The following is a 14686-nucleotide window of genomic DNA, read 5'->3' as shown; positions in this document are numbered from 1 at the left end:
TCTCCCAAAACTCAGGCAGCCTAAGGACGGCGGAATGCGCCATGCCGTCTCGCTCGGTATTCTGTTCAGTCCCGGAATCCTCAGCGGGACTGACGTCAGGGTCACCAGTGTGGTGTGCAAGGACTGGAGTCGGAGGCGGAGTGATAAATGACGGTGCCAACGGCAGTTGTTTTAATGACATTTATAACTTGCTTCTCTCAACCACGGGCCGACTCTTTTCCCTTCGAGATCCTAACACACACTACATTTAAAACGGAAACTCCCACACGTGTAAAACATCCCACCGGAACTCGGCAACGTGAACTTAGGTTCCGGGTGAATTATGTCAACCCACTACAGGTTTATGTTTTATAAGCATTTTTAATTTTATTGCTTAAATCGCATTTTCTCGGCGAGCTGAGCACTTTTTCTGAATTGTGCCGCTCCCGTCACTCTGGTTAGGTTGGCATCGAAAAAAACGCTCTCGGGTGCTTTAGAGTGCCGAGTTTATCACTGCGCATGAACAAATGACCACCTCCAACGTTTGGTTTATGTTTTATAAGCATTTTTAATTTTATTGCTTAAATCGCATTTTCTCGGCGAGCTGAGCGCTTTTTCTGAATTGTGCCGCTCCCGTCACTCTGGTTAGGTTGGCATCGAAAAAAAACGCTCTCGGGTGCTTTAGAGTGCCGAGTTTATCACTGCGCATGAAGAAATGACCACCTCCAACGTTTGGTTTATGTTTTATAAGCATTTTTAATTTTATTGCTTAAATCGCATTTTCTCGGCGAGCTGAGCACTTTTTCTGAATTGTGCCGCTCCCGTCACTCTGGTTAGGTTGGCATCGAAAAAAACGCTCTCGGGTGCTTTAGAGTGCCGAGTTTATCACTGCGCATGAAGAAATGACCACCTCCAACGTTTGGTTTATGTTTTATAAGCATTTTTAATTTTATTGCTTAAATCGCATTTCCTCGGCGAGCTGAGCACTTTTTCTGAATTGTGCCGCTCCCGTCACTCTGGTTAGGTTGGCATCGAAAAAAACGCTCTCGGGTGCTTTAGAGTGCCGAGTTTATCACTGCGCATGAAGAAATGACCACCTCCAACGTTTGGTTTATGTTTTATAAGAATTTTTAATTTTATTGCTTAAATCGCATTTTCTCGGCGAGCTGAGCACTTTTTCTGAATTGTGCCGCTCCCGTCACTCTGGTTAGGTTGGCATCGAAAAAAAACGCTCTCGGGTGCTTTATAGTGCCGAGTTTATCACTGCGCATGAAGAAATGACCACCTCCAACGTTTGGTTTATGTTTTATAAGCATTTTTAATTTTATTGCTTAAATCGCATTTTCTCGGCGAGCTGAGCACTTTTTCTGAATTGTGCCGCTCCCGTCACTCTGGTTAGGTTGGCATCGAAAAAAACGCTCTCGGGTGCTTTAGAGTGCCGAGTTTATCACTGCGCATGAAGAAATGACCACCTCCAACGTTTGGTTTATGTTTTATAAGCATTTTTAATTTTATTGCTTAAATCGCATTTTCTCGGCGAGCTGAGCACTTTTTCTGAATTGTGCCGCTCCCGTCACTCTGGTTAGGTTGGCATCGAAAAAAACGCTCTCGGGTGCTTTAGAGTGCCGAGTTTATCACTGCGCATGAAGAAATGACCACCTCCAACGTTTGGTTTATGTTTTATAAGCATTTTTAATTTTATTGCTTAAATCGCATTTTGTCGGGGAGCTGAGCACTTTTTCTGAATTGTGCCGCTCCCGTCACTCTGGTTAGGTTGGCATCGAAAAAAACGCTCTCGGGTGCTTCAGAGTGCCGAGTTTATCACTGCGCATGAAGAAATGACCACCTCCAACGTTTGGTTTATGTTTTATAAGCATTTTTAATTTTATTGCTTAAATCGCATTTTCTCGGCGAGCTGAGCACTTTTTCTGAATTGTGCCGCTCCCGTCACTCTGGTTAAGTTGGCATCGAAAAAAACGCTCTCGGGTGCTTTAGAGTGCCGAGTTTATCACTGCGCATGAAGAAATTACCACCTCCAACGTTTGGTTTATGTTTTATAAGCATTTTTAATTTTATTGCTTAAATCGCATTTTCTCGGCGAGCTGAGCACTTTTTCTGAATTGTGACGCTCCCGTCACTCTGGTTAGGTTGGCATCGAAAAAAACGCTCTCGGGTGCTTTAGAGTGCCGAGTTTATCACTGCGCATGAAGAAATGACCACCTCCAACGTTTGGTTTATGTTTTGTAAGCATTTTTAATTTTATTGCTTAAATCGCATTTTCTCGGCGAGCTGAGCACTTTTTCTGAATTGTGCCGCTCCCGTCACTCTGGTTAGGTTGGCATCGAAAAAAACGCTCTCGGGTGCTTTAGAGTGCCGAGTTTATCACTGCGCATGAAGAAATGACCACCTCCAACGTTTGGTTTATGTTTTATAAGCATTTTTAATTTTATTGCTTAAATCGCATTTTCTCGGCGAGCTGAGCACTTTTTCTGAATTGTGCCGCTCCCGTCACTCTGGTTAGGTTGGCATCGAAAAAAAAACGCTCTCGGGTGCTTTAGAGTGCCGAGTTTATCACTGCGCATGAAGAAATGACCACCTCCAACGTTTGGTTTATGTTTTATAAGCATTTTTAATTTTATTGCTTAAATCGCATTTTCTCGGCGAGCTGAGCACTTTTTCTGAATTGTGCCACTCCCGTCACTCTGGTTAGGTTGGCATCGAAAAAAAACGCTCTCGGGTGCTTGAGAGTGCCGAGTTTATCACTGCGCATGAAGCAATGACCACCTCCAACGTTTGGTTTATGTTTTATAAGCATTTTTAATTTTATTGCTTAAATCGCATTTTCTCGGCGAGCGTAGCACTTTTTCTGAATTGTGACGCTCCCGTCACTCTGGTTAGGTTGGCATCGAAAAAAACGCTCTCGGGTGCTTTAGAGTGCCGAGTTTATCACTGCGCATGAAGAAATGACCACCTCCAACGTTTGGTTTATGTTTTATAAGCATTTTTAATTTTATTGCTTAAATCGCATTTTCTCGGCGAGCTGAGCACTTTTTCTGAATTGTGCCGCTCCCGTCACTCTGGTTAGGTTGGCATCGAAAAAAACGCTCTCGGGTGCTTTAGAGTGCCGAGTTTATCACTGCGCATGAAGAAATGACCACCTCCAACGTTTAGTTTATGTTTTATAAGCATTTTTAATTTTATTGCTTAAATAGCTTTTTCTCGGCGAGCTGAGCACTTTTTCTGAATTGTGCCGCTCCCGTCACTCTGGTTAGGTTGGCATCGAAAAAAACGCTCTCGGGTGCTTTAGAGTGCCGAGTTTATCACTGCGCATGAAAATGAACACCTCCAACGTTTGGTTTATGTTTTATAAGCATTTTTAATTTTATTGCTTAAATCGCATTTTCTCGGCGAGCTGAGCGCTTTTTCTGAATTGTGACGCTCCCGTCACTCTGGTTAGGTTGGCATCGAAAAAAACGCTCTCGGGTGCTTTAGAGTGCCGAGTTTATCACAGCGCATGAAGAAATGACCACCTCCAACGTTTGGTTTATGTTTTATAAGCATTTTTAATTTTATTGCTTAAATCGCATTTTCTCGGCGAGCTGAGCACTTTTTCTGAATTGTGACGCTCCCGTCACTCTGGTTAGGTTGGCATCGAAAAAAACGCTATCGGGTGCTTTAGAGTGCCGAGTTTATCACTGCGCATGAAGAAATGACCGCCTCCAACGTTTGGTTTATGTTTTATAAGCATTTTTAATCTTATTGCTTAAATCGCATTTTCTCGGCGAGCTGAGCGCTTTTTCTGAATTGTGCCGCTCCCGTCACTCTGGTTAGGTTGGCATCGAAAAAAACGCTCTCGGGTGCTTTAGAGTGCCGAGTTTATCACTGCGCATGAAGAAATGACCACCTCCAACGTTTGGTTTATGTTTTATAAGCATTTTTAATTTTATTGCTTAAATCGCATTTTCTCGGCGAGCTGAGCGCTTTTTCTGAATTGTGCCGCTCCCGTCACTCTGGTTAGGTTGGCATCGAAAAAAACGCTCTCGGGTGCTTTAGAGTGCCGAGTTTATCACTGCGCATGAAGAAATTACCACCTCCAACGTTTGGTTTATGTTTTATAAGCATTTTTAATTTTATTGCTTAAATCGCATTTTCTCGGCGAGCTGAGCACTTTTTCTGAATTGTGCCGCTCCCGTCACTCTGGTTAGGTTGGCATCGAAAAAAACGCTCTCGGGTGCTTTAGAGTGCCGAGTTTATCACTGCGCATGAAGAAATGACCACCTCCAACGTTTGGTTTATGTTTTATAAGCATTTTTAATTTTATTGCTTAAATCGCATTTTCTCGGCGAGCTGAGCGCTTTTTCTGAATTGTGCCGCTCCCGTCACTCTGGTTAGGTTGGCATAAAAAAAAACGCTCTCGGGTGCTTTAGAGTGCCGAGTTTATCACTGCGCATGAAGAAATGACCACCTCCAACGTTTGGTTTATGTTTTATAAGCATTTTTAATTTTATTGCTTAAATCGCATTTTCTCGGCGAGCTGAGCACTTTTTCTGAATTGTGCCGCTCCCGTCACTCTGGTTAGGTTGGCATCGAGAAAAACGCTCTCGGGTGCTTTAGAGTGCCGAGTATATCACTGCGCATGAAGAAATGACCACCTCCAACGTTTGGTTTATGTTTTATAAGCATTTTTAATTTTATTGCTTAAATCGCATTTTCTCGGCGAGCTGAGCACTTTTTCTGAATTGTGCCGCTCCCGTCACTCTGGTTAGGTTGGCATCGAAAAAAACGCTCTCGGGTGCTTTAGAGTGCCGAGTTTATCACTGCGCATGAAGAAATGACCACCTCCAGAGCATTGTCCAGCTGATTGAACAAGCAGTAAATAAAGAGAGGCGCCGGGCCCGGGAGGGAGATATAGCCCACGTGGTCACATCCACCCCCGGCCCGAGCCCCCACTCCTCCAACGTGACGAAAGAAGAAAGTTGGCAGAGACTTAGTGCTGAAAATGAGGAGCTAAAGAAAAAAGTTGATCAAGCTGATGAGCAGCGTAGACTGGAAACGCAGATGTTGAAATGGGTAACAGAGAAAGTGAGACGAGAAGACGCAAAGGGCGAGCTGAGACAGAAAGAGCTTCCACAGTGTGACAGCAGCGAGGGAGAGGGAGAAGATGACGTTGTAATGCAACAGAGGAAAATGTTACAGTACGCAAATCAGGATAGTAGAAAGAGGTACAGGCAGGGAGAGAAAGAGACGCGGAAAGGATACAATTTGCGGAGTGGTCAAGGACAGATGACGCAGACCGAGGGGCAGAAAAATGAATTAATGTGTCCGCTGGTGACCACACCAGGCGGCCAGCACTACGAGCCTATGGTGCTCCGCGATGTGACTGCGATGATGGAAAAAATGCCCCCACTTCACAGAGGAGGTAAAGTGTGGCTGAACAAATTTTTGGCTCTGATGAGCGGGCAGAGCTGTACACTCGGTGACATGCGTCAGATATTGGCAGGAGCATGCTCTCTAGTACAATTGCAGGCGATTGAGGAAGCAGCAGGGACAGCGAGACTGGGGAGGGAGGTACCCTTGCCACAAGTAGCAGCGCCCCTGTTTGAAAACATTAAATTGACTTTCCCACAACCCACCGATTTGGCCCCCACTATGTTTCCTTATGATGTGAAAATGTCACCAGCACAACATTATGTAACATGTGTGGAAAGTTGGATTGAAACCACAGGTCGCCATCCGGCTCTCTCGCCCGAGGCAGAGCTGCTCTTCCGGACGGCGCTAGTGGATGGACTTCCGCCAGACGTGAAGAAGCAGCTGATGTCAGACCCTGACATTCTGGTTTGTGCCGAAGCACGATTTAAACGTCATCTTTTGTATCACTGCAGAACGTTCACTGAGTCACAAGCTAAATTTGAGAACGAGACAGACGCATTATCGAAACAGTTGCTGAAATTATGATTGGCAAAGATGCATGGTGAAGCTAAACAGTCAAAATCACAGAAAATGGAAACGCAAATGTCACAGGCTCCTCAGGTGGTTGGGCGCGGGAGGGGCCAGTTCCGGGGTGGATACAGGGGCCGGGGAGTGAGTGCGCCTGCTTACCAGGGGAGGGCGACATACCAACCCTTTCCGTACAACGCATGTTTCATATGCGGCAAAACCGATCATTGGGCAAAAGGATGCCCACACTATCGACCGCGCGGCGCCGCCTGCCCCGCCGGAGGCCCACCACCCCAACCCGAGGCGCCAATGCAACCGGCAGCAACAGCTCCATCTGGTGGACGGCCCTGGCAACAGCCACAAACACACGGTACTACCAACATGATGATCTCTGGTGTGGACAATTTGAATAGGGCTGCCCGGGAAGCCAGAGAAGCAGTGGCCCGGCGGAGCCAATGCTTCATGTGACAGTGGAGGGAAAACCTGTGCAGATGCTGGTGGACACTGGAGGAACTTATTCATCAATAAACAATGCCCTACCTGCATCCTCACTGTCAAAGAAAACAACAACTTTAGTCGGCTTTTCGGGACAACCACGAACTCTGCCTTTTACCAAACCACTTGAGACGGTGATCACCCAGACAGGGTGTAGACTGTGGCACAAATATATCCATTCTACAGACACTCCGATCAACTTGATGGGGAGGGATTTGCTGTCAGCCGTTGAAGCTAAAATCCTGTGTGGGCCAGATGGATTGATTATTCAATTTCCAAATGGTGTCAGCATTCCGTGCTCACAGCAGCTACAACAACATGGCCAGTGGCTGATGGCGCCCCTACAGGCAGAAGCAGAAACTGCAACCATCTACTGGGCCAGGCTGGAGCCTGAGACCCCTGCTGGTGGCGGCGTGTTCTCGACCTACCTACTGTGGAAGCCCTGGATCTGCTCACTGGCGCCATACCACCCACCTGTTGATCCTTTGCATTGCACGCTATATTATGACCGAAAAAGTGATGATGTTTATCGGGATTTGTTTGAAGAAATTGAAGGGCACATGTGGGATTTAACTTCATCATGCATTTTGATTGGTAAAGAGGGAGTTGCAGCAGCTACTGAATTAACACCAGAACAAATGCAGTGGTTCAAAATGACAGAAAAAGGGGTACCACACATTTCGCTAGCTCTTGCCCCAGGTCATGAAGCCAGAGAATTGGGCTCAATGGTCAAACATTTGTTGCTGCAAACCGACTGGCGGAAGACACACATCCCTAATTTGTACTGGTCAGAGTCTCAGAAAGCTTACCAAATTAAACAACCCATGGTAGACTCAGGGCTGCTGGAGATGATGTTGGTATCTCGCACACATGGCAGGGAATTAACTGATCATGAGGACGCTGAAGTAATGCTCGCGGCCTTGCCCGACACCTTGTGGTCCCAAGGTCCATTTGATGTCGGGTTTTGTCACTCGATGGCCCCTATTGATCTCCAAATGGATGAGACGCAGCCTATCAAACGACCCCAATATCGTTGGCCGAGTGAGGCGAACCAAGGCATGGAAGACACTCTCTGCGGCCTCTGGGACGCAGGGGTGTTGGAAGTGTCACGCTCCGAATGGAACACCCCGTTAAGGCCAGTCCAAAAAGCAGATGGGAAAACATGGCGCATGGCACATGATTTGAGAGCAGTAAAAAATGTCACTATAACTCCTGTTCTTCCTGTGCCAGACCCGCACCGAATCCTTGCATCATTGAACCCTGCCTATCAGTGGTTCACCGTGATTGATTTGGCTAACGCCTTCTTCTGCCTCCCGCTTTCCCCCTCAGTGCGGCACGTGTTCGCATTCACTTACAAAGGGATGAAATTACAATACACTCGCATGCCGCAGGGATTCAAAAATTCGCCAGGATTGTTCAATCAGGTCCTCAAAGAACTCCTCGAACCATGCCAAATGCCGGATGGCACGTTGTTGTTGCAATATGTCGATGATTTGTTGATTGCAGCAAAAGACGAGCAGGCGTGTCTTGCAGGAACAAAGAAAGTGTTGTTGTGGTTAGGGGAGAAAGGGTTCAAGGTGTCAAGAAAGAAACTGCAATGCTGTCGCCAACAGGTCACTTTTCTGGGACGTGGGCTGACCCCTAGTGGCCTCGCCATGTCGCCTGAACATAGAAACTCCATCCTCCGGCACCCACGGCCCGCCACCGTCCAGGAGATGCTATCATTCCTGGGGTTGTGTGGCTACAGCAGACATTACATACCCTGTTTTGCCGACAAAACTGGTGTCCTCCGAGCCCTGATCCGCGAACAGGGGGCCTGGAATCTCAAGGCTTGCCTGGTCTGGACACCGGAGGCTACCGAGGTCTTTGTGTCACTGGTGCAGGAGCTGGCCTCTGCTGCGGCCTTGGCCACTCCTGACTACACTCTGCCCTTCCATCTAGATGTCTCTATTTCAGGGAAAGTTGTGAATGGAGCTCTGTACTAGAAAATGCAGCATGGACGTGCAGTGTTGATGTATTGCAGCGTCCCCTTGGACAACATTGAGCAACGACAACCCGATTGTTCCAGGTATGCGGCTGGCCTGGCGAAGGTCTTACTCAAAACAGCCCACACGGTCATGGGGGATCCAGTCTATGTGTTAACTGATCATGCAGTCTCCTCCTTTGTCGCATCGGCGGCGTTCACGTTAACTCCGCTGCGACAAACACGGTTGTTGAAAATATTGACTGCCCCAAATGTCAACTATGTCCATTCCGGAGTGAACATGGTCGATCAATTGTTGGTGGGACCCCATGAGTGTGCATCAAAGGTCCAGACGGTGACGAAAGTCCGACCTGACCTCTATTCCACTCCGCTCGGGCACGGTCGGGTGGTGTTTACAGATGGCTGCTGTTGGAGAGACAGGATGGGCTCCCTCCATGCGGCCGCGGCGGCGGTCGAGTGGAGGGATGGCTCCTTCCAGCCTCTTAAAGTGATGAAGCTCAACACCCACCCATCAGCCCAGGCGACGGAAGTCTTTGCTCTGGTGTTAGCTTTGCGACAATGCAAGGGGGAAGCCGTGACCATCTATTCTGACTCTGCTTATGCGGTGTCGGCGGCTTTGATCGATCTGGTAGGGTGGCTACAGAATGTGTTCACGACGGCCAGAGGCTCGGAGATTGCGCACAAGGATTTGATGTTGCAGTTGTTTGAGGCGTTGAAGTACCCGAGCGAGGTGGCCATTGTCAAAGTGCCTGGTCACTCCAAAGCTGACACTTTAGTGGCTAGGGGGAATCGAGCGGCTGATGAATTGGCCAAGCAGACGGCCGGGTACGGCGGGGCAGAGGACATGATGGTGTCCCGCGGTCCACTAATTGTGGACGGGGAACACCCCGACTCCTGTTTGCCTCTGTCACTCTCGCATGCCGATCTGTGTGCCGCCCAGGGTGCCACGTCCCCGGAACAAAAATCGGTCTGGCTGGCAGCAAAGGCTGTCAAACGATCAGATGGCTTGTGGGTAGGACCCAAAGGACAGCCAGCTCTTCCGGAGGGAAGGCTGATGTCGGAGATCCTGACACAGGCTCACACACCTTCCCATGTGGGTCCCCATGCCATGATGATCCATCTTCGAAGTTGGTGGCATCCCAAACTCTCAGATGTGGTCTGGAAATTCGTTGCGGATTGTGAGTCTTGCCAGACGTTCAATGCACGCCCTACGTTGAAGCCTAAACCCGGCCTGTTTCAACCAGCCCCGTGGCCGGGGGCAGAGGTGATCATTGATTTCACCGACATGAATACAAGGGTGAATGGAAAACGCTTTTTGCTTGTGTTGGTTGACGCTTACTCAGGCTGGCCTGAGGCATATCCGTGCTCGAAGGAAGATTCGGCTGCTGTGATCAAGGCTTTGATCACACATTACATTCCTACCCACGGTTTTCCGGCCTTGATCCGTTCTGACAATGGTACACACTTTAACAACAAAGCCTTGGCCAAGGTGGAATCAATTTTGGGATTGAAGCATCGCTTCGGGTGTGTTTACCATCCTCAGTCACAAGGCCGCGTTGAACGACTTAACCGAACGCTAAAAGAGAAATTGGCCAAAATTATGGCTCAGACGACAATGAATTGGCTACAAGCACTTCCGCTTGCTTTGCTGTCTGTGAGACAATCCGTTAACAGGAGCACTGGATTTGCACCGTTTGAGTTGATGACGGGCCGTCTAATGCCGGGACCAGCGACGACGCTCGTCCCACCAGAGGATGTTCCGGTACCTAATTTGTCACACACAGCATACTGGTCCTATTTGTCTGCTTTGGTGTCCAGTGTTTCTGCACAGCTTGGAGAGAAATCCGCTGCGGCTGCGGCGGAGGAAGGTGTGTCGGTGGAGAAACAGCTCACGCCGTACGTGTACGTCCGAGTCATCTCCAGGAAGTGGACGGACCCCCGGTGGAAAGGCCCCTTTCGTGTCTTGACCAGGACGTCTCACGCGGCCCAACTCGACTTCAAAGGACACCGGTGGTGTCACTACTCACAACTCCGTCCGGCCCCAGAGTTTGTTCCGTCAGGATGAAGGTGACCCGGCCAAGAGGGGGGGGAACAGAAGGAGTAGGGGAGGGCCCGGATGTTTTTTCAAAATTTGCGAGATTAATTTTAGGACTGTTATTTGTAAGTTGTATTTTTGTGTGGACAGCGATGATGATTGATGAGACCTTCCAGCAGAAAACGTCCCAGATTCAAATTTCACACACCACAAGCAACATCATGTCTGAGCATCATTTAAACATCCGGTCCAAAAGACAAGTGACCGGGGTCACTCAGACACACCGGGGACACTGCGAACCGGTCCAATCATTTAAATGGGGGATCCAGGTTTGCATCCCTAAAAACGTGACAGTACAAATTGTCATACCGTTTGAAAGTTTGGTGAACGGGCAGATTAGAGGACAGGATTATCGGGATTATGATTGGTATTTGACCAACGATTTGGTAAATAGGGGTTGGAAAGATTTGGTATGGGACACTAAAGATTGGTATAAGTCATGGGGGACTAGTGTTCAAGCAAAACAACATCAGCAAATGATAAAAGGGAAAAAAACGCAGACAGGCATCACCTTGTGGGTTAATGCTTCACACGATTTACATTTAGGAAGACGCACAGTAGGGTGCTGGGGTTTCCAGTTAAACATATATGTGTATAAATACCCGTATTGGCAGATGTTCCTCTGTCAAGGTGAGGATGCCAAACAAGAAGTATCTTTGAGTCCCTCAACAGACCCCCGAATCTTAGCGAAAGCGGTTAGGAGCGTAGATGATTGGTTTAGGGTCACTACGGGAGTCACCGCTGTAAACAATAATTGGCTTTTGATGGCGGAACAAGCGGCTAATGCAACTGGTGAAGATTGTGTGGTTTGTTTAGAAGCAAAAATAGTGTTAAAAGTTGTTCCAGCTGCAATAGAATCAGCATGTGTTTTACAGGTGTCTACCCAGTCCGAAACCAGTGGCGACTGTTTGATTTATAATGATATTTTCCCAGTCGTGGGCTTGGAGAAAAGAAAGCGCATTTTTGATAGCCATGTGACTCAGCAAAATATGACATGTTTAAAGTTAAAGGGAAACGGCATAAGTATTGGGACAATAGATCACACATGGTGCAAGATAAATTTGTCTCTGAATGTCCCCTCTCCTCTCTCGTGCAGACCTCTGGTTGTGGTGCGGTGACAACAAATTATATGATCGCTTGCCGAAGAATGCATCAGGTGTCTGTGCCCTTGTGTCTTTGATAATGCCTGTGGTGGTTGTCCCCATTGAAATACAGAATCTCAATTGGAACATGGAGTTCCCACTGGAGGGGCTCCTGAGGCGAGCCAAAAGAGACACTTTGCCCCCATGGTTGAGCGACAACGATCCAACATATATTGACGCTATAGGAGTGCCCCGGGGTGTGCCAGATGAGTATAAACTCGTTAATCAAGTGGCCTCGGGATTCGAAAGCATTTTCTTATGGATCACCCCAAATAAAAATGTTGACCGTATTAATTACGTTCATTACAATGTCCAACGACTGGGTAATTATACAGCTGAATCATTTGCAGCGGTCCATGAACAATTGGCCGCGACGTCATTGATGTCGTTCCAAAATAGAATTGCGTTGGACATGCTATTGGCTAAGGAACATGGTGTGTGCGGAATGTTTGGGGATGCATGTTGTACTTTCATCCCCAACAACACGGCACCAGGGGGCCGACTGACCCAGGCGTTCGAAGGACTAAGGACACTGAACAAAAAGATGAAAGATCATTCAGGTGTACGCACCGATATTTGGTACGATTGGATGAAAACGTTCGGAAACTGGAAAGGCCTCATCATGTCTGTGCTTGTTGCTGTGGCTATTTTTACTACAATAATGATTTTATGCGGTTGTTGCTGTATTCCATGTATTAGATCACTCACTGTTCGGTTGATCGAGAAAACCGTTGGCCCGTTGTCGCCGAATGGCCAATATACCCTGCTGACTCAGCATGAGCCGCGGGGAGAAGAAAGGACCGACAGTGTGCTGGTCGCTGCTTGCTAGAGTAACGGGTGATGACCTCATAAATGAGGTCATGAGAGGGAATAAAGGGAAATGTACTTTCGGCAGTTTGCAAACACATTTGATTAAGGCTCCGTTAGACACATATAATCATATCAATAAAATTTCTAGTAGTAGTGTGGTCGCTTAATAAGTGGAAAGGAATGTGCAGGCTACATGAATTTGTTTTCTTCAAAGTATTGTGGAACAGGAGGTCCAGAGAGAGAGGATATCTCAAGGCCGACGGGAACGCGAAAAACAACTCGTCTTTGTGGTCCAGACACCTGTGCTGGGCAGGGGAAAACCCAAACGAGGAGGAGATGACCATCTGTACTCGCACCCAGGCAGCCTGAGTTCAAATCCCAGCTAGAGCAAGGATTAGGTTTAGAGTAAGAGCTAGGGTTGGGGTTAAGGTTAGAGCTAGGAATAGGGTTAGTGTAAGAGTTAGGGTAATAGCTAGGGTTGGGGTTAGGGTTAGAGTTAGGAATCGGGTTAGGGTAATAGCTAGGGTTGGGATTGGGGTTAGGGTTAGAGCTAGGATTAGGGTTAGAGCTAGCGCTAGGGTTAGGGTTAGTGTAAGAGCTACGGTTCATGTAAGAGCTAGGATTACGATTAGAGTAAGAGCTAGGGTTAGGGCTAGAAGTCTGGTTTGGATGGCATAGGTTAAGGTTAGAGCTAGGAATAGGGTTAGTGTAAGAATTAGGGTAATAGCTCCTAGTAAAAGCTAGGGTTGGGGTTAGGGTTAGAGCTAGGAATCGGGTTGGGGTTGGGGTTAGGGTTAGAGCTAGGATTAGGGTTAGAGCTAGCGCTAGGGTTAGGGTTAGTGTAAGAGCTACGGTTCATGTAAGAGCTAGGAGTACGATTAGAGTAAGAGCTAGGGTTAGGGCTAGAAGTCTGGTTAGGATGGCATAGAAAAAAGCGCTCTCGGATGCTTCAGAGTGCCGTGTTTATCACTGCGCATGAGGAATTGACCACCTACAACGTTTGGTTTATGTTTTAGCATTTTTAATTTCATTGCTTAAATCGCATTTTCTCGACGAGCTGAGCACGTTTTCTGAATGGTGCCTCTCCCGTCACTCTGGTGAGGTTGGCATAGAAAAAAGCGCTCTTGGGTGCTTCAGAGTGCCGAGTTTATCACTGCGCATGAAGAAATGACCACCTGCAACGTTTGTTTTATGTTTTATAAGCATTTTTAATTTTATTGCTTAAATCGCATTTTCTCGCGGCGAGCTGAGCACGTTTTCTGAATGGTGCGTCTCCCGTCACTCTGGTTAGGTTGGCATAGAAAAAAGCGCTCTTGGGTGCTTCAGAGTGCCGAGTTTATCACTGCTCATGAAGAAATAACCACCTACAACGTTTGGTTTATGTTTTATAAGCATTTTTAATTTTATTGCTTAAATCGCATTTTCTCGACGAGCTGAGCACTTTTTCTGAATGGTGCGTCTCCCGTCACTCTGGTTACGTTGGCATAGACAAAAGCGCTCTTGGGTGCTTCATAGTGCCGAGTTTATCACTGCGCATGAAGAAATGACCACATACAACGTTTGGTTTATGTTTTATAAGCATTTTTAATTTTATTGCTTAAATCGCATTTTCTCGACGAGCTGAGCACGTTTTCTGAATGGTGCGTCTCCCGTCACTCTGGTTACGTTGGCATAGAAAAAAGCGCTCTGGGGTGCTTCAGAGTGCCGAGTTTATCACTGCTCATGAAGAAATGACCACCTGCAACGTTTAGTTTATGTTTTATAAGCATTTTTAATTTTATTGCTTAAATCGCATTTTCTCGACGAGCTGAGCACTTTTTCTGAATGGTGCCGCTCCCGTCACTCTGGCTAGGTTGGCATAGAAAAAAACGCTCTCGGGTGCTACAGAGTGCCGAGTTTATCACCCGCGCATGAAGAAATGACCACCTGCAACGTTTAGTTTATGTTTTATAAGCATTTTTAAGTTTATTGCTTAAATCGCATTTTCTCGACGAGCTGAGAACTTTTTCTGAATGGTGCCGCTCCCGTCACTCTGGTGAGGTTGGCATAGAAAAAAGCGCTCTCGGGTGCTTCAGAGTGCCGAGTTTATCACTGCTCATGAAGAAATGACCACCTGCAACGTTTGGTTAATGTTTTATAAGCATTTTTAATTTTATTGCTTAAATCGCATTTTCTCGACGAGCTGAGCACTTTTTCTGAATGGTGCCGCTCCCGTCTCTCTGGTTAGGTTGGCATAGAAAAAAG

General features: G+C 47.2%; 1 protein-coding gene across 1 annotated transcript; it reads left to right on the top strand.

Moving 5' to 3' along the window:
• The first annotated feature begins 7469 nt into the window (after positions 1-7469).
• On the top strand, positions 7470-10460 carry LOC133148540 (uncharacterized). Its single transcript, XM_061271582.1, is given in 1 exon segment — positions 7470-10460. A coding segment is annotated over 1 exon segment (2991 nt).
• The last annotated feature ends 4226 nt before the right edge of the window (positions 10461-14686 follow it).

The sequence above is a fragment of the Syngnathus typhle genome, unplaced genomic scaffold (genome assembly GCF_033458585.1).
Source record: "Syngnathus typhle isolate RoL2023-S1 ecotype Sweden unplaced genomic scaffold, RoL_Styp_1.0 HiC_scaffold_106, whole genome shotgun sequence".
NCBI classification, from domain to species: Eukaryota; Metazoa; Chordata; class Actinopteri; order Syngnathiformes; family Syngnathidae; genus Syngnathus; species Syngnathus typhle.
The sequence above is the reverse complement of the archived record's forward strand: the minus strand, read 5'-3'. Positions and strand labels throughout refer to the sequence as shown.